The sequence below is a fragment of the Gallinula chloropus genome, assembly GCF_964237585.1.
Source record: "Gallinula chloropus genome assembly, chromosome: 2".
Classification (NCBI taxonomy): Eukaryota; Metazoa; Chordata; class Aves; order Gruiformes; family Rallidae; genus Gallinula; species Gallinula chloropus.
Genome location: NC_140086.1, coordinates 158,956,085 through 158,976,313, shown reverse-complemented (window position 1 = coordinate 158,976,313; position 20,229 = coordinate 158,956,085). Strand labels below are relative to the sequence as shown.

Genomic DNA, 20,229 nt, shown 5'->3' with positions numbered 1-20,229 from the left:
GTCTGCTTGGATGCTCCAAAACAGGGACACCCACTTTGCAAAGCCCCACTGCCCATCTGTACTTCTCTCCCTGCCTGCAGGCTGCTGGCTTCATGCAGCACCTGGCACGCAGGCACCCTGGCTTGTCTGCTCTGTGATTCACTCAAATTAATAACCAGGCTTAATTTATTACATTATATCTGTGCTTCTTAGAGCATTTGCCACAGACAACGACTCTCACTTGCCCCAGCACTAGGGATGCAGAGGCTAAGAAAAGCTCCCAACAGGTACCCACAGGTACACATCTCCAGGCTTGCACACTGGAGGTCCTTGGAGCACCCCAGGTTGAAGAACACACCCTGGTGTATTCGCCCTGCTCCAGGTGAGACACCTCTTCCCATTTCAGACAGGAGGCAGACCCAAAGAACTGCCAGTTTGAGTCATGGATGCAGCTTGAGGAGGGAAAGGACAACTGGAAGAGGTGACCCCCCACCCCATACCTGCTGTCAGCACTGGGATAAATCAGTGCAGCCAAGCCCAGCAAAGCAAACCCAACTCAGCAGCAGTGATTTATGGGCTGGTGCAACCTTCCCCCTCCCTGCCTGTGTCTGCCTTCCCTTCCCAATGCCCCCAGCCCATCTGCTCCTGCAGCTTAGCTAAAACTGAAGGGAATTACTCAGAAACGTTCACTAATTACTGTTTGCCTGCCAGTCTGGTGAAGGTACCAGCCGTTAGCACAGAGAAAGCAGCTTCCAGTCCCACGCAGCAACTGATGTGTTCAAGCACCCTCTTCCCCATTCCTTTTTTAAAGCCTTGCTTTGGAGTATCAGACCTGCTTATGCCAGGCTCTACCACAGCTAAAGCTCCTCAGAAGAGGTTTATGCAGCAGAGCCAGGAGCTGCTGGTGCCTTTCCCCCCCCAGAGATGTCGGGCAGGGGCAGGCAGGTAAATCCTAACCTGCAGCTACGCTGTGCAGGTCCTTTCCCCTGAAACACCAGCTTTGCTTCTCCCCCACTGGGATTCTGGGGAATTTTTTAGGGCATCCAACCCCAGCTTCTCAAGAACATCTGATATTCCATATCTAATACTCCATGATTCAGAGAAATTCATCATTATTTTGGCTAAAGCTCCCAGGTTGTCATCTCGCTTCCCAGAGCAGCACTGTCTGCAGTCACACTTTAAAGAGAGCTCCTGCCAACGTGCAAAACACTCAGCCAGCACCAACGATTCCCAGCTTGGCTTCCCTGAGCCCTGCAGAAGTCATTCCTGGGAACCAGCCATGGCACAGGGTAGGGAGAGGACCTGGCTGAGAGCCATGCTGGCTGTTAGGGCTCCCTGGAGCTGCAGTGCCTGCACCACCAGCCCAGGACATTATCTATCACTGCAGATCTCTCACCAGCCACATCCAACACAGCAGCAGAGCTCCTGTTTTCTAACCTGCCTCTAAATGAGTGTTTTAAACACAACCAAAAGCTTGGGAGAGGATGCTGCCTCCACCCTCTCCAGCCCAGGGATGGCAGTGCCAGAGCCTAGAGGACATCTGAGCAGGCTGAGACAAAAGAAGATGAGACCTCCCCTCTCTGCATTTAGTGGGATGAGAGCCTGAAACACAAGCAGGCATGAGGCCGCTCTTACATGGCCTGGGTCAGGCAGGTTTAGTGCTGCCCAAGCCAGCCCCAGCTGCAGTATGACACTGTCAGTGCCAGGTTTCAATTGCCGCAGTGCCTGGGGAAGCTGGAAGGTACCTGGCTCTTTTCCCACCTGCTTAGGGCAATCTCACTCCCTCAGCCAAGCAAACCAACCACGATGAGCAAGAGATTGAAACAGAAAGGGATTTCTCCACACACCCTCCACCTCTTCTGCATCAAATGCTCCCAACTCCTGCAGGAAACAGGTCTTAAACATCCACAGTGAAAAGAAAGCACCCAAACACCTCTTGAGGCTTGAAAACACCGCACAGTGGTGGTGCAGGATCATCCCTTCATAGATTCGAGGCCAAGGGACTTAGTACCGTCCTGTGGAACAGTCTGAGGTGATGTGGCTCCAGGTGAAAAGGTGTAAGGGTCTCTGCCTTCTTGAGGGGCTGCAGCAAATCTGCAACAACCACAGCCCTAAGCAGGAGGAGGGGTGGGAAAAAAAAGAGACATTGGTGAAGAAAGCACAAGGCTGCATGAACACAGAGAAGCAGGCATATATAATGGCGCTTTTATTCGTAACACCTTTAACTTGAACTGCAATTATTTCAGGTTTTGAAGTTAAATTCAGGCAGCAATTGAGGAAAAAAAAATAAACCAAAAAACAAACAGAACAAATAATAGTCCCTGTGTGCACAAACAACGGAGCTTTGAATAATACATGTAAGTTTATTTCATATTAACATGGACAGTAAAAAGTGGACATTTGAGGGGATTTTACTTCAGGTCCTTTTCTTTATTCCTCTATTGTGTCCTTTTTGCCAGTCTCTTGTCCCTCAAAGGGTGGGTACTTTGCCTCAACGTCAGCCCAAGTTAGATAACCGTTGGCCAGGTCACGAATGATGGCTGGAAGTTCAGAGATCTGCAGGCAAAGACAGAGAGACGTATCAAACACTGGGTCATCTGAATCAAGCTGCTCTGTTGGACACTCTACAACTCTCTCTACAACTACCTGCAAGGCGGTTGCAGAGATGTCTGGGTTGGTCTCTTCTCTCAAGGGACAAGTGATAGGATGAGAGGAAATGGCTTAAAATGGCAACGGGGGTATTTAGGTTAGATATCAGAAAGAATTTCTTTACTGAAAGGGTTGTCAGGCATTGGAACAGGAGGGATTTAAAAAGCGAGTGGAAGAAGTGCTTGAGGACATGATCTAGAGGTGGACTAGGCAGGGTTAGGCTGTGGTTGGACTCAGTGACCTAAAGGGTCTCTTCCAACCCAGGTGATTCTATGATTCTATACTTGGGGAACACAAGTAACTTTTACATCAGCAACAGAACAGGTTCAACATCATTTCTGGGGAGGAAAAACCATGAACTAGGAGGACATCTTCAATCACAGTCTGTCATCTCAGCAGAGACTGCTCTGTTACTTAGGGTGACCCAATGCAGCTGTCATGTGGTGGACCACAGCATCCCTGGTAGTGTCACGTTACTGATGTGGAAGGGAAAGAAAATAATGCAAGAAATGCTGTAAGCCAGGGTTTAACCAGGGCCTATTTACTCTATCACAGAAGGGTAGGGGTTGGAAGGGACCTCTGGAGATCACCTACTCCAAAACCCCTGCTAAAAAGCAGGATCACCTCAAGCAGGTTGCACAGGAACACATCCAGGCAGGTTCTGAATCTCCCCTGAGAAGGAGACTCCACAGCCTCTCTGGGCAGCCTGTCCCAGGGCTCAGGCACCCACAGGGTGAAGGAGCGTTTCCACATGTTGAGATGGACCTTGCTGTGTTCCAGTTTGTGCTCGTTGCCTGTCCTGTCACTGGGAACCACTGAGGTGAGTCTGGCCCCATCCTCTAGACACCCACTCTTTGGGTATTTAAAAGTATTGACCAGATCCCCTCTCAATCTCTCCAGGATAAACAGCCCTGGCTCTCTCAGCCTTTTCTCACACCAGAGATGGTCCAGTCCCCTCATCATCTTCACATCCCTCCACTGGACTCTCTCCAGTAGTTCCCTGTCTTTCCTGAACTGGGGAGCTCAGAACTGGATACAGTAGAGAGGAGCAGCACAAAAGCAGTTAATTGCCTTTTCTTTGTGTCTCACAGCACATTACCATGGTGGAAAGCATCAGCTGGGACCTAAAAAATTTGCAGAAACTGAAGGACAACAAAGTCCCATCCTTGCTACTCAGCAGGGAGACACCATCCAGGTGACAGGGAGACAGATGGGTGCCCTGAGGAGCTGGTGCTGCCCGTCACACTGAACCAAACCACAGCAGCCCCAGGCAGTACAGGTGTGCAGCTACAACAGCTCAGCCCAGCAGACCAGCACTAACCCTCCTCCTGCAGGAGCCATGCTGTGTTCCCAGGGGGCAAGGGGAGAAGGGCATGACTGCACATCCACAGCTCAGAGTGGTTTTGCTCACAGACAACGAGACATCCCTCAGGGAGGTTTGCCATACCCCTCTCTGTACTATGGCTGCACTAGCAGAGTGTGCTTAGGGCGGGTGTGGCTTTGGGACAAGGGTTCATCAGCTTCACTGGTGCTGCACAGGCCATGCTGGCAGGAAGCAAGCTTTGAGGAGTGAGGTCTGTGCTGTGCTCTGCCAGTCAGCCTGCAGCAGGCAAAGACCTTGGGCCTCTGGTGTGTGGGGATTCAGAGGAGCCCTGCTTTCAGAAGCCAAACACAACCCAGCACAGGCATTCCAACATGTGGAAGAACTTGTACACAATGAGGGTGACAGAGCACTGACACAGGCTGCCCAGGGAAGTGGTGGAGTCTCCTTCTCTGGAGATATTCAAGACCTGTCTGGATGCCAACCTGTGCAATATGAGCTGGGGAGCTGCTTTGGTAGGGGGGTTGGACCCGATGATTTCTCGAGGTTCCTTCCAACCCCTATGATTCTATGATTTACTCAGCAGCCTTCACTGGGAAAGAGGAGCTCTAGGGAGCAGCACAGTCAGGGCAAGACATGGTTTTCAAGTAAGAGCAACACCCCACACCCCAGAAAACAAAAGCCTCTCCTCACTGTAGCAGCAGGGCTGGCATCTTCTGTTGGACCAGTATCTCTTCCCTGGGGATTTCTCAGAATAGCTAAATCACCTGTGAGAGCTGGAGGACAGAGTCCTTGCTGGATCAGCACTAGCTAGCACTCTCCCCTAGCCCCTTAGAAACAGACTTGGCCCTGTGAGCAGCCAAAGCCCTTACCTCGGCTCGGATCTGGCGCATGGAGTCGCGGTCTCTCAGCGTGGCAGTGTGAGGCGTCCGGTTAACGGTGTCGAAGTCGATCGTGATGCCAAAGGCCACGCCAATCTCGTCAGTCCTGGCGTAACGCCGGCCGATGGACCCAGAGGCATCATCCACCTTGTGAGAGATGCCGTTCCTGGTGAGTGCTTCAGCTAGAGGAAGCAGAGAAGGGGCGGTCACCAGGACTGGTTACACACTCGGCAGGCAACGTGACCCTAGCAGTGGCCTCCCACACCCTCACAGCAAGACCCGAAGAGAGGCACCATGTACCCCAGTTTCAAGCATCAGCTGAGATCCTCATTTTCACAGTGCTCCAGTCCCTGCCAAGATTAAAAGCTCCAGCCCAACTCATAGGTACACTGCTGCTCTCACAGCTCTCCACACTGCATCATTTGACTCTCACCCAAAGAGCAAAGTCATCAACTTCTTTAACATGTCATTACAGCCCCACAACTCTGCTTTAACCCAAACCCACGCCAGCCTTAGGGGCACGTCCAGCACAGGGACGTCTGGAGCAGAGCTGATGCCAACAGCAAAAGGTACTGACATGCTCCTGTCCTGCACGTATTCACTTTTAGATGGCATCACTGGGCATTACGACAGGATGCTTGGAGGCTCAGCAGCTCTGGGACTCATTAATTTATTAATTAGCTGCAAACAGGAGCGAAGAAAAGAACTTTATTTAAACAAACAAACAAACAAACAAAAAAACCCCAACTACCAAACCAAAACCCCACTGCTCCCACCAGCTTCCCCTAAGCAGTAGGAAAGGTTTCTTTTTGACACAGAAGGAAGAGAAATGTCTTTTACACTGCAAACCAACATGAAAAAGGGCAGGGAGTTGAGCTTTTTGAGGTTACTCTGAGGAGTTTTGATAAATACCCAAAGCTGACTGATACCAACTACTCAGCTGTTTTAGTTCCACAGCTCTCCCATCACACACATCAGTGCCATGTGATCCCAATCCTGCTTTCTCCCAGCAGCACCGAGGAAGAAGCCTCTCTTCCCAGTGCACATCCCCACTGGAGCCAGAGCACTTAGTTCACTTACATAATTCCTTGACAAAAGGCATGAACTCCTGATTCTGGCTCAGAGGAAGAACGGAGCACTTGAACGGTGCTACAAGAGCTGGGAAGCTGAAGAACTAAGGAGAAAAGAAAAAGCACAAATAAATACAGGATTCATGTTCAGGGAGATTCCTAGGAGGGGATGAGGAGCTCTGAGGCTGGAGGCTGGGTGACCTGCAGGCAAGTAGCTGGCCTGCTGTTGGACATTACCATCTGGGGCACCAGCAGTAGCACTTCATGCCACTGAAGCAAGACTCATTTTTCCCCAGCTGTCCTCCACTCCCCCTTCCCTCCTCACAGCCAAACATTACCTCCCACCCAAAGAGGTCTACCAGAGCCCTCCCTGAAGAAAGTGACTCTCATTTGAGTATTTGTGTATCCCAACTCTGAGCTCCTGAATCTTGTTCCCCAACTCCTAACTGTATCACATCCCGTGGAGCCAGAGACACCAAGGAATGCTGTTACATTTCTTTTCTACAAATGTAGTTGAGCAGCCAGAAACAAAGAGGAACCAGCATCAAGTTCACAGCCAGCTTCCCATGGGCCACCAGCAACAGAGTGGAGCATCAGTTTGAGCACTAGCTGGAACAGGCTGGGGGTTTCTCTGTAACACATTTCCCTCTGGCCCCTGCTACAGCAACGTTTCAGGCCAAGATTTTAGGAATGCCCATAGCATGTTAAATTTCATGGGGCACTGAGGAAACAGTTAGTCTATTGTCCATCTTGCTGCACAGAACTATGATTCCAGGAAAAGCAAGAGAGAGAGAGAGAGGGGAAATAAAACACTGAAGAGATGCCTTTCTCTGAGTGCTGGGTCACTGCCAAGTGTGAATCCAGGAGGAGGAATTTCTCCCCCCCTTGCCAGTAATACAGTGATGACCTCATGCACACACAGCCCCAGAACGCTCAGGGCGTGTGCATGGCAAAACCAGCCAATTCAACATCCCACCTGGGTTTCCCCATCTCTACTGTGGTTTATGCAGCCTTATTTTAGTCCTTCCCCTGGATGTCAGGGAAAAGCAAATGCTTGCAGCTGGTTTCAAGCTTGGGGCCAGCCATGGGAAAGCTCACCGTCCTCTGCTCGTCTCCTTCCCGGATGTGGAATGTGTGTTCAAACACTGTGTACATGATCCTTCCAATACCAAATGAGGGTTCAATTACATTTGGGACGATTTCTTCCACTGGAAGACAAAAGAACCCATGTCATCATTAAAGAAGAATTTATAAATTAAAAAAGTAATTATGTGTTTATTGAATCTGCCTTTCTGCACAATTGTTCTGACTACATGTAGCTGGGCACATGGAAATAAAAGGTGAAACATTTCTGCTCTAAATAGAAATACCTGAAGTATTTCTAGCCTGGAGTTAGTGCACATACAGAATGTATTCAGGCTGTAAATAAGAAGTCAGGGTCCCTTCTCTGGCCCTGAGAGCAAACAGCACAGCACAACTTGCATCAATGCAGATAAACCGTCTTCCATTTCACAGGATCACAAGATCATAGGGGTTGGAAGGGACCTCCAGAGATCATAGAGTAGTCTGGGTTGGAAGGGACCCCAAGGATCAGAGAGTTCCAACCCCCCTGCCACAGGCAGGGCCACCAACCTCCAGGCCTGGATCTACACAAGGCTGCCCAGGGCCCTATCCAACCCGGCCCTGAACACATCCAGGTATGGTGACTCAAGCCCCTCCCTGGGCAGCCTGTTCCAGGCCCTGACAACTCTTTCAGTGAAGGATTTTTCCCTAACATCTAATCTGACCCTGCCCTGGTGCAGCTTGAGCCCAGCCCCCCTTGTCCTATCTCCTGTCACCTGGCTGAAGAGACCATCGCCCACCTCTCTACAACCTCCTTTCAGGTAACTGTAGGCAATGGTAAGGTCTCCCCTCAGCCTCCTCTTCTCCAGGCTGAACACCCCCAGCTCCCACAGCCACTCCTTGTAACATTTGCTCTCCAGCCCCTTCCCCAGCCTAGTTGCCCTTCTCTTGTTTTATTTGTGCACTGACCAACCAGTTTACAAGATGAGAGGGGGAAACCATAAGCTTTGGCTGCTGCCTGCAAGCAGGAGGTAAATGTACAAATGTAAAGGAAAGCTGGTACCTGGGGTTCTATTTGCTGGCCGCCGGCAATACTACAGCCCCTAACAGTTACAATCCTTATTCCATCTATGAAGTTGTGACAATGCAAAGCCTGACACAGCAGCAGGTGCTGAGTAAAAGGCACCTGGGCATCTCCAAGGCTCAGCAGCCACAAGAACAAATATATACTGCACACTCCTCCTTAGGAGTGTTTATTATGCTCCCAACCTTGGGCAGGACGATCCACTGGTTACAGCATGAACTGGGTAAAAAAAAGTCTACTTCAGTCTCCAGCTCTGTCAAAGACTTCCCAAACAACCTTGGGTGAGGTGCTTACAGAGCTGACTGGAAAGACAAGACTTCTTAGAGGAAATAAATCCCTGCATTTCAGCAAGTCACCCTCTAGCCCTGTTTTCCACATCAAGACAAAAGCTCTGTGGATATGCAGGTGGTTACCAAAGCTGGTATGATTACTGACTTACAGAGGAACTGATGGAACCTGTCAGCTTAAAAAGTCTGGTGGGCACACAGATGTCTGAAGACCTGACACCTCTGAGTGCAGAGGTCTGCCTGCAGCCCTACCAACCCACCCGCCACACTGCGAAGATCCAAGCTCCCAAAGCTGGTGCCCCTTCCCCAGCTCCTCCATCACTACAGCAGCTGCTTCTCAGCACCAGGTGGGGCCTTACAAGTCCTAGAACGTGCAGCTGAAGCAGTGTGAATACAATGTGCCACCCAAAGCCTGTTACAAGGGTTACTGAACAGACCAGGTGGGATGTGGGCAGACAGGCCCGGATCACCATAATCCCGCTGCGGTGTGGAAGCTTCCCAGATCTCTTGTCAAATGTCATCATTTTCTTATGCCATCTTTTCTAATTTCCTTAATGACATCAGGTATTTTTCCTCTGCCACTGTAAAATACTAACAGGACAATGCAACTAACCCAGTCCTCATTCAAAGTGCATCCTGACCAGCCTCTTATTACAGAATCACAGAATTTTAGGGGTTGGAAGGGACCTCAAGAGATCCTATTTTTGATGATCAAACAACAAAGATATGAATTTACCATGTAATGTTTTCTGAAATCTCTTCACAGTAACCATGTCCTTTGTTAATATAAAAGTTTTCCCTTCAGTTTCAACAGTGAATTCCCTGAAAAGGAAAAAGGAGTCACTTAAAAGCTATGGCAAGAACCAAACAAGTTTTATTTCCTTAGAAGCTACGGCAAATGCCAGAGATCAAAAACCACGTGGCATACCCATTAAAAGGAAATTACCTTAATAATAAAATTACTAGATCTACATTAAAAGCAACAATCTTCATAATCCCAGTGAACTTAGTTGTGGTTCACAGCCTGAAGCGAACTCAATTAGGAAATGGAAGAGTCTCAGGACGAAGCATATAGAGAGAAAGAGAAAAACCAGGAGGCACGTGAAGAGGCCAACTGTAAGCATGGTTGAGTGCAGTGGGCTTTGGGTAAAAGCTGAGCTGTGTCAGAAGGCACCGTGCATCTTCACAGGTACCGAACAAGAGGGAGGACAGAGCACAGCTGGTTTATTGCTTATTTCTACAGCTTTGGGTTTCGTGGTCAGAGAATCCCAGAATCGCAGGGGTTGGAAGGGACCTCCAGAGATCGAGTCCAACCTCCCTACCAAAGGAGGGTCCTAGGACAGGTCGCACAGGGAGGCATCCAGACAGGTCTGGAATATCTCCAGAGAAGGAGACTCCACAATCCCCCTAGGCAGCCTGTCCCAGGGCTCTGTCACCCTCACTGTGAAAAAGTTCTTCCACATATTGGTGCAGAACTTCCTGTGCTCCAACTTGAGGCCATCGCCCCTTGTCCTGTTCCTACAGACTACTGAGAAGAGCCTGGCTATCTCCCCTTGTGTCCTACACTCCAGGTATTGATAAACATTGATCAGATCCCCTTTCAATCTTCTTTTCTCAAGGCTGAATAGCCCCAGCTCATTGAACCTTTCCTTGTAGGGGAGATGCTCCAGGCCTTTAATCATCTTTGTAGCCCTCCTCTGGACTCTCTCCAGGAGATTTGTCCTTTTTATACCAGGGAGCCCAGAACTGGACACAATACTCCAGGTGGGGCCTGACCAGGGCAGGTCTTGTAACTACTTTCTCTTGCTCCTTGCAAATTTGTAACTAGCACACGCTCCCTGCCAAGGAGAACTTCGGCTGCGTTGACCTATCAGACTTCAGGAAGCAAATGTCTCTTACTATCAAGCATCCCAACAGAAACTGCTGCTGTGAACCTGAGGGCTTCACATCATTTACAGAAACGTGGTCACACCAAAGTCAGGTCTGACACACTGATGCTGTCAACAGTCAGCCACAATACCCTCCTTGCTGGAGTGTTCAGACCAGCACAACACAAAGCCTGACGTGTTCAAGATGAGCATGTGCTAATTACCCTCATTTGGATCCAATACAAAACAGGATGAAGTTTATAAGGGCTTTGCTCTGAAAACAGCTTCAACTGGATGCTGAGTTTAAACGCAACCGTGACTCACAGCTCACTATTAAGTCAAACCCAGGATACTGTTTATAACTCATCAATAGGTCGTTTCAGCTGGATTCTGGATTAAGTAAATTCACTTCCTTCTGGTTTGATGCCCATATTCTGCAATAGTCTCTCTCCCCATTTTTAATGCTACTGGTTTTTCTGTAAGTTCACAGTTAGTAACATGAAAAAAATAAATCTTAGCTCAGGGAAGGGGCTTTGGAGCTTTGACTGAAGTCCAAACCTAGCCAAAGGCTGTGAAAGGTCCTAAAGCACACTGCTAAATACTGGAGGATGCTCACACATGTTTTGGTTCTCATTTAACTATTTTGTTCCATCTCTCAGAGAACTGTTTAGATAATTTAAAAATGAAGTTTGAAACCATCTGTCAGCCCTGGTCAGCTCTCACACTGGAGTAGGGAAGCTGGCAAACACTTCCCATTTCACTGAGGTGTCTCTCTTATGGGATGATCCTACTACAGCTCATTCCCACACAAATAAACAAGCATTTGTATACCATGGTTGCACAGTTATGGGCAAACATCAAGAGATACGTTGACAGATGACCAGCAGTGATGAGGTGGAAGGTGCAGCACATTTCAGACAATCTACTCAGCCTACTCTCTCAAGGAAGCTGATTCCAGGCAGCACCTTCATCAGAGGTGTCAGAGAAGGGTACCACGCACACACAGCCAGCTCACCCTTTCTCGTTGAGGAGCTGCTCCATCTCAGTGATGTAGCACTCGTCACAAATGGAAAGGTATTCCATCACCACCTTGGCGTCCTTCTTATATGCTTTGCCAATGGCTCCCTTATTTGCCTCAAATTGAACAATATTGACTGTTTTGTACAAGGCAGTTAAGGAGTCTGAAGTCACAGAAAGCAGGGCCTGGCTTTCTTCCATAGAATCAGAGAATGCTTTGGGTTGGAAGGGACCTCAAAAACCATCTAGTTCCAACCCCCCTGTCACAGGCAGGGACACCCTCACTAAATCAGGCTGCCCAAAGCCCCATCCAATGTGGCCTTAAACACTTCCAGGGATGGGGCTTCCACAACGTCTCTGGGCAGCCTATGCCAGGGCCTCACCACCCTCAGAGTAAAGAATTTCTTCCTAATGTCTAACCTAACCCTGTCCTCTTTCAGCTTAAAGCCATTGCTCCTTGTCCTATGACCACACCCCCTAGCAAACAGTCCCTCTCCCACTTTCCCATAGGACCCCTTTAAATATTGATACACCACAATCAGGTCACCCCAGAGCCTTCTCTTCTCCAGGCTGAACAAGCCCAACTCTCTCAGCCTGTCTTCACAGGAGAGGTGCTCCAGCCCCCTGATGATTTTCATGGTGTACTCAGGACTTGCTCCAACAGCTCTACATTTTTCCTGTACTGGGGACACCAGAGCTGGACGCAGCACTGCAGGTGGGGTATCACCAGAGCAGAGTATGCTATCTCAAAGCTTATTGCTCCACCACACAAAGAAATCTCCTCTGCTTCTGGATTAAGGAACTTCCCTCCACAAGAGGAAAGCAACAATAAAAAAATACCAAAGGGCAGAAGGTCAGAGATTTTGGAAGAATACAACTTTTTTTACAAGCACAGGTAGAGCAGAACCATGGAATGATGTGAAGTAACCTGGGATAGTAACCCCACGTTCATGTTTAAACCATGCTTCACAGTCAAAACAGAACTAGAAAAAAACCCAAGCACGACAGTAAATCCCCTTTCATCCCCTGAATAAAGTCACCCACACACTCAATTCTTTGCAGGTTATTTCCCAAAGCTATGCTGGTCTGCAACTCTAGGTTCACCCTGTTACATTTACAGACCTAACTTAAACCAGAGCTGCACAGCTCTCCCAAGGCTTTTGCTGTCAAATCACTTTTCATTCCCAGAGAATGTGGTTTATTCTGAAAGGATATAGGTTCTTTGAGAGGCTTCTCAGCTATAAGAGGAACTTTGGTGGCACGGGCATGGCAGGAGAGGTCATAGCAGGAACGATCAGCACATCCAACGATCTCAATCCAACCCTGAAAAAACAGAAGTGGAAGTTTTTACCAACTCACTTTTTTGTCCACTTAACCATCAAATATGTTTATTCACCCTTAAGCCCTCCCTGCTCCCATGACTGTTTTTTCTACATGATTAGCTCTGTTACAACAAGCAGCTCTCACTCACTAGTTGCTCCTTCATTGGAATGATTCTGTTTGTTTCCAGAGGAAATGAGCAGTTATCCAGTCAGCCTGTGCTCAGGGCTGGGTTTTCCACCCAACTTGGCAGAACACAGGGCTGTGCCAACAGCTCCAGGCTGGGGCCTGAGCACACAGTCCTATCACTCACAGGCTACAGGCACACGGGGGTTTTACCACTCAGCCCCATCAGAACAGCCAAAAGCCCAACTCAGGAGCTAGTAAGACACAGACCACATGCAAGGGAAGCACTCCATTGAATGCTTCAGCAGGTATGACAAGGAGGAATCTCCAAACACCATTCACACACACAGGACTGATGAAGCCTTCCAAAACTTGCAGCAAATAAACCAACACCTGAAGGTACTTCTCCCCCTCCTGGTGAGACCACACCTGGAATATTGTGTCCAGTTCTGGGCCCCTCAGCTGAAGAAGGACATAGAACTTCTTGAAAGAGCCCAGCACAGGGCCACCAAGATGATGAAGGGAGTGGAATGTCACAGGCTAACTCCACAGACCTCAGCAAAATCCTTCCCATCTTTTGATCCTTTCCTGGAAATAGATGCCACAGAGTTCTCTAGGCATTTTCAGGAATCTGCACCCACCCTAGATGCCTTGCAAAGGTGAACCAGGAAGAGGAACACACACTATACCACATGAGGGAAAACTAATAAAATAACTTTGTCTTTTTTTTAGCTGAGATTTGACCTAAAAAGCAGAATCTGTACCCTCAACGAGGTGAATGACTTCAGAATCAATACAGTCTAGTTACTGTGCTTTCTAATGTTTCCTTTGAAGTATCAGTCCAATTGATATATCTGACTGAGACTTACTAAGGAGTTTGAAAGCTCTCCAAGAGAACCTAAAATGAGTCTAAGAGCCTTGCCTCTACCTACCTACTGCTGGTTTACCTGAAGGAAAAAAGACACATCTTTCAAAACCCAGCCAACAATAGAAGAGAAAAACAAAGCATCCAATGCAGCCTGAAGAGAAAAGCTCTTAATGGCTCAGCAGGAAGATAAAGTTCTAGGGGATTTTTTCTCCCAGCACCAGCTGTCTTAACTAGTAGAAGCAGCTATTCTCAAAGCTTGGAAGTGGGAAAGGAAAAGCAAGCATTCCAGCAGGAAGGAATCCACCCTGGAGTAACGCCTCGAGCAAAACAAATCCTTCACCACTGCTGTTACAGAGTTTATAGTCTTTGGAAAGCATTGGGACTTTTCCTTTAACTCCAGGTGAGGTTCAATCAGCACAATGTCCACAGGCAACTTCAGGCTCCACAAAAGGAGTCTGAAGCGTGGACATCCAAACTCTTTTGCTTTGCCACTCACATAAGATGTTTTGGACTCTGCATCCCAGCAGTCACAGGCATAATGAGCCATCTCATTCTCCATGTGCTGTCGGAAGCGCAGCTTCTCTGGGGATACGCCGACCTTTGTAAGGAAGAGGTAGATTCTGCCAATGAAGTAACCTAGAACGGAGTTATTGATCACACCCTGGAAAGGAAAAGAAGCAGGAAGGGGAAAAAAAACAAAGACACAGAGACATTAGTTCCTAAGGAAGCAAAATCATGATCTGCTGTACCCCTGCAGACAACCTAACACGTTACAGCCAGAACTTCTTGCAGCTGTCTGTGATAAAGTACTACATCTCCCCTGAAACTATTCCATCTTTTCCAATTCACCTCCTGCCACTGGCAGTAGCTCTCCACCTGAACAAAACCAGCAAGTTATTGTTGCTCCAGGACTCATTAATTGTCTCTGAAGATCACTCACTTGAAAATACTCTGCTGGAACCAACAGTGCCATAACTGGTACTATGGCAGTGCACGGGAACTGAAGCTATGGGTCAGGACCCCACACAGCTGTACCCCAGGATTCAGTCACAAGACAACAAGGGGGTGGGGGTGCAGGTTTTTTTGTTGGGCAGGGTATTGGTGGTTTTCTGTTTGGGGTTTGGCACGTGGAAGGGGCTGGTAAACCTACTCATTCCTAACTTGCATGCGTGAAGAATGAGGTAGTGAAACCTCAACGTGCAACTCATGTACTGATGGGAGTGTGCAGCAGGGTATTCCTGCCCCTCTGCTCTGCCCTGGTGAGACCACAGCTGGAATGTTGTGTCCAGTTCTGGGCCCCTCAGCTCAAGGCAGACACAGAACTCCTTGAAAGAGTCCAGCACAGGGCCACAGAGATGATGAAGGGAGTGGAACACCTTCCTTAGGAGGACAGGCTGAGGGAGATGGGCCTCTTTAGCTTAGAGGAGACCTTATTAATATCTATAAATATGTAAAGGGTGAGTGTCAGGAGGATGGAGCCAGTGATGGCAGTGACAGGACAAGGGGCAATGGGTGCAAGTTGGAGCAGAGGAAGTTCCATGTGAATGTAAGCAGGAACTTTTTCACTGTGAGGGTGACAGAACCCTGGGACAGGCTGCCCAGAGAGGCTGTGATGTCATCTTCTCTGGGGACATTCAAACCCCACCTGGATGTGTTCCTGTGTGATTTAGTCTGGGTGATCCTGCTCTGGCAGGGGTGTTGGACTAGATGATCTTTCGAGGTCCCTTCCAACTCCTAATGTTCTGTGATTCTGTGGTCAGACTCTCAATCACTGCCAAGCTTCTGGCAGACAGTACCACTTACTGTTCCCCTCCCATTAGGCAAGCGTGAAGCTGAACCTCCAACCACTACCCCAGCACCACCTTTCACTACTGCTAAGGAAGGCAAAGCTTGGATACCAGTCACACTGATTCACTGCAGAGGACTCTTAAATTTGGCAGCAAACCCCAGCTGGCACCAACACAACAGTTGGTAATTTAGCCTCGAGAGCAACAACCAGAAGAACAAGCTCCATGAGACTGCATGAGGAACGTTACCTGTTGGACAGCATCTCCCAGCCGCATTACATGGGCGGACTGCCCGCTGACCTGGGCCTTGGAAGAGTACAGGAGGATGTTGAGATCTGCCACGTTCTCAAACTTGGGGTGATTTTTCTCACTGGGATCCACAAAGTGCTCGATTTCTGCCATGGTGAATTCCCTAATGGAGATACCACATGTATTAAGTATTTTATGCGTTAGCTACAGCCCTTCTAATAAATGCTCATGCTTTAGCTTCTCACAAGCACGTCAAGCAGTTTAAAAACACAGGCAAACTCAGAGCTAAGGCAATCTATAGACTGGAACATGAACCAGTCTTGACACTGGATTTATTTCCATCTCAAAATTCCTAATAAAACTTCCTACAAGCTCATCTAGAGATCTCCCAGCTACAGCTATCACCACTGTGATCGAGAGCAGAGAGTATTGCCTTTGGAAATACTTCCAGAAGTTCTTCAGAGTTTTTCCAAACTGATGTAATGGCCATATGAGAAACAAACATTTCCTACAGGGTCAAGGGAGAATAATCCACTGATTAATTCAGTAGCCTTAACTCTTATGAGAGGAGCCCAAAATAGCCAGGTGAGGTGGTAATTTCTTGAAGATAATTATACTGTTAATTTCTGTTTGGGAGCTTGGCTCTATTACAACTATACTTCACACTGACCCTTCGCTTTCTTGTCTGAAATCACTTTACACTGAACTAGCTTGTTATCAAGAATGTTTTAGAAAGCTCTAGGTAATCATTAACTTTAAATCACAGGCATGAGGATGTAATTCGCTATGAGAGTGTAATAACAGCCTCCAATAAACGTGCCACAAGTGGGTAATTTGGATTTGAAAATACATCTCATGGAGGAAAGTTCTCATTTCCAGATGTGCAAGAGAGGACAGGAGGACTGAGGAAATTCCAAAGAGTTTCTTTAGTGCTAACAAAGCCACTGCCCCTCAGTGACAATTATGGCACCGTATTAATCGATTACCAAGTTTACAACCCATAGTGCCTGTGGTACAGCAGAACCACACTGGCTGTGCGGGGGAGCTCTCGTTCCAAGACAGAGGAGCTCCATTAAAACACAGAGCTTATCCTTAAGGAAATGCAATAATCACTTTTACCCTGAGATAGAAAGCTTTCAAAGTAATACTTAGTAACCCTGAGCCTTCCTGCTTGACTGACTGTGGGACACAAACACACGTTCTGAGTCAGGTTATCTCCCAACTTCCTCTCTGTAGTAAGTCAGCAAACTGCAGAATCTGCAGAACTGAGAGAAGGAAATGCTGCTGCAAAACCAGTTGTATTTTAATTCCAGATTCCAATTTTAAAGTAAATTGTGTGAACATCATTAAACAACCAAAGTTGCATATCCTGTAGAGAGCACAGCTTCCTTTAATGTGATTCCTTTAGATTACGATGGAAGCCAAATTTCCTTAGTAAAACAGAGTTTGATCTAGGTGTCTCTAATACAACAGCTATTTCAGAGAGGCAACTTCTCACCAGCCAGGCTTAGATAGAATTCTGGAGCTAAAAACTTAACTGAGTTCTTTGCTCATGAACCCTGAGACTCACTAGGCACATTATCAGGAGTCCTCTGGAAGAAAACCAGCATGGAATAACTGTGTACAAACAATGGGGGAAAAGGAAGGTGGTACCTGCTCCCAGGTACCCTTCTGCTGGAAGAAGAAATTGGCAGTACCTCACTCTGATGAGGCCAGAACGGGGTGAGATTTCATTTCTGAAGGAGTTCCCAATCTGGGCAGCAGCAAAAGGCAGTTTGCCTTGGTTAAACTCCAGAAGACGTTTGAAGTTGAGGAATATTCCCTGTGCGGTTTCTGGCCTCAGATAGCTGAAAGGCAACAAAGGGAGCAAAAGGAAAATTCAGTAAGATAAACGGGTGGGGAAAGCAGCAAGAGAAGCAAAACCACAGTTGCTATAAAATTTCAGGGTTGTGGTTCCTCTCACAGAGTTACAGAACGTTAGGAGTTGGAAGGGACCTCGAAAGATCACCTAGTCCACCTCCCTGCCAGAGCAGAATCATCCAGACTAAATCATACAGGAATGCATCCAGGTGAGTTTGAATGTCCCCCGAGAAGATGACATCACAGCCTCTCTGGGCAGCCTGTCCCAGGGCTCTGTCACCCTCACAGTGAAAAAGTTCCTCCTTACATTCACACGGAACTTCCTCTGCTCCAGCTTGCACCCGTTGCCCCTTGTCCTATCGCTGGCATCACTGAGAAGAGCCTGGCTCCATCCTCCTGACTCTCGCCCTTTACGTATTTATAAACATAGATAAGGTCACCCCTCAGTCTCCTCTTCTCCAGGCTAAAGAGGTCCAGCTCTCTCAGCCTCTCCTCATAAGGAAGGTATTCCACTCCCTTCATCGTCTTGGTGGCCCTGTGCTGGACTCTTTCAAGGAGTTCTGTGTCCTTCTTGAACTGAGGGGACCTTCTTAGCAGAACACTAGGAGTTGGAAGTGACTTCTAAAGATCATCTAGTCCAACCTCCCTGCCAGAGCAGGATCACCTAGACTAAATCACACAGGAAAACACAGTCTCCAAAGTGAATTGGATGACGTGGCTCTTTCTGAGATGCAAACATGGAAAAAGGCATGTGAATGAAACACAGTGGCATAGAAGAGGCCACAGGGAACACACCCTCCTTGCCTCTGCTATGTGGGCCTGAGCTGTAGCAGGCTGCTCAGGAACATGGATTTTGCAGGCAAACCACGGCCTCTGCTGTTACACAACCTGTGAAGTGGCATTAGCATAAGGCCCCTATAACCCCTACAGCAACTGGAGACTTCCAGAGAGGATACCACCTACACAGACTATTTCACATACTACACATATGACACCTATCTCCAATCCCATCCCACAGGCAAGCACTGTATTTTCCGCCTTTGACTGATGGGAAGAGAGCAAGGGGAGGAGCAAATTTAGTTTTGGAGACCCTAACTCAGGCCAACAGCCTCTACACTCTCCCACACTAACTACAAACACCTAGTAAACGATGCTGCCACTGGATCACCCTGCTAAGTAACTTCATCTTGAAACAGGTATGCTGACACGGGTTCTCTATAGCCATGGAGTTGCTGGGGGGACACAGTATTACTGGCTATATGGAAACAACTCCAACCAGTAAGGGCACTGCTGTCACCCACACAGTCTGGCTGCCTCAAGGATTTTTGTGATTTTGCAACAGCTCCTCATTCCTCCTACCTTCTATCAAGAGCACAAAGAACACCAGAGAAGTCTGGGACTGAAAGGCAGAGGAAAGCTACTGAAGAAAAAACTAATATTTCAGTCCTGCTGAGACTTTGTTTTCATTCCAAGTGATATATGAAGAAGGGAAGAGTGTGAGCAGAATGAGATTAGTACCCACCCAGGCATGTTTCCTCCGGGCCCAATGGAGGTCTTGAACATCAGATTGAAAGAAACAGGAGGGGACAAGTCATTCCCAGTGATGGGTGATTTCACGTTGTAGTTCACAAAGAGATCTGCGAGTTCTTGCTGGCCATAATTGTCCAACTAATATCAAAACACAAGAGAATTGTTACTAGATAACAGGAATGAATTATGTCCTCTTCATCATCTACTGAGCACAATCCACAGCTCTGAATCACCTGCCCAAAATATTCCCTTTTAACCTAAATTTTCAAGCAAACTGAAGTTCGAACTGATGATAAAAGATCACACTGCCCATCCACAAACCAATCTTGGTAATACAGATCCACAACTCAGTCATACTGCAGGAGATCTGAAGGCTAGGAGGAGATGCAAGCACTGAGCATGAGAGTGGGCGTAAAGCAGAAGAGTCACTGGGGCTGCATCACCACCCACCAGCAGCTTCTTTTGAATGCTTCCAGCTAAAACACGGGGAGCAGCGTGTCAGAAAGGAAAAAAACCACAGCAGTGAGAGAGAAGAAAGCTGAAATTTCTGCAGGGCTTTGTCTGCATCCATTTCTCTTTGCTGCATCAGAGGCAGTGTTCAAGCTACGTGTTGGAGGCTGTGTTTTAGAGCTGTTCTGCACTTCAGTTAAATAGAGCAAATCTGCAGCACAGAGCTTCTTGCTGAAAGATTTCCCATTTGCTCTGAAAACAATTTGGTAATGACTGGATGTTTTCACAAGTAGGATGATGTCAGTCCCTTCCAGGACCTCACCTTTCCCTTTCTCTGGAAGGTGGGAAACAAGCAGTAGAACCACAGATCTAACTGCAACCTAACTGCACAAAAGGTGGAATTTTTAGCATTGCTTTATTCATTTATGTACTAGCCTTTTGCATATGTACTTTTAAATGTGGTTTCCAGACTTAAATACCACAGAGGATCTACAGTTTAGCAATGATTTAACACTTGAGTTCAACACCAAATGAGTTGTTCTAGCATTCACTGTCATGATCAATACATCAGAGTAAACTCAAGACAAAAACAGTTTACTAATAAAGGGGTTCCCCTAGATGATGGTGAAAGTTCAGTGTTGTATTGTGGAAAACCAAATGGCAGCTGCTCAGTGATGCAATACAACAGGAAAAAAACCAAGTCACTCTTTCTGGAAGGAAATATTCATTCTATGCATAGCTCTGGAAGCATTTATCTTCGAAGCCATGAGAAAAAAGCATTAAAAACAAAGTAAGAAAAACAAATAATTAAAGGGAAATGT

The 20,229-nt window shown here is 47.5% G+C and overlaps 1 protein-coding gene across 1 annotated transcript in view; it reads right to left on the bottom strand.

Annotated features, from left to right (window-relative positions):
• Positions 1 to 2,163: 2,163 nt before the first annotated feature.
• The window catches only part of GARS1 (glycyl-tRNA synthetase 1), a 30,896-nt gene continuing 12,830 nt past the window's right edge, over positions 2,164 to 20,229 (bottom strand). Inside the window, exons 7-17 of the mRNA XM_084260546.1 lie at positions 18,951 to 19,096; positions 17,266 to 17,415; positions 15,569 to 15,731; positions 14,029 to 14,193; positions 12,394 to 12,541; positions 11,217 to 11,355; positions 9,070 to 9,155; positions 6,999 to 7,108; positions 5,911 to 6,004; positions 4,822 to 5,012; positions 2,164 to 2,535 (exon numbers count right to left, since the gene is read on the bottom strand). Coding sequence (XP_084116672.1) covers positions 2,410 to 2,535; positions 4,822 to 5,012; positions 5,911 to 6,004; positions 6,999 to 7,108; positions 9,070 to 9,155; positions 11,217 to 11,355; positions 12,394 to 12,541; positions 14,029 to 14,193; positions 15,569 to 15,731; positions 17,266 to 17,415; positions 18,951 to 19,096 — 1,518 coding nt within the window. The 3' untranslated portion in view covers positions 2,164 to 2,409. The remainder of the gene's footprint in view (positions 2,536 to 4,821; positions 5,013 to 5,910; positions 6,005 to 6,998; positions 7,109 to 9,069; positions 9,156 to 11,216; positions 11,356 to 12,393; positions 12,542 to 14,028; positions 14,194 to 15,568; positions 15,732 to 17,265; positions 17,416 to 18,950; positions 19,097 to 20,229) is intronic.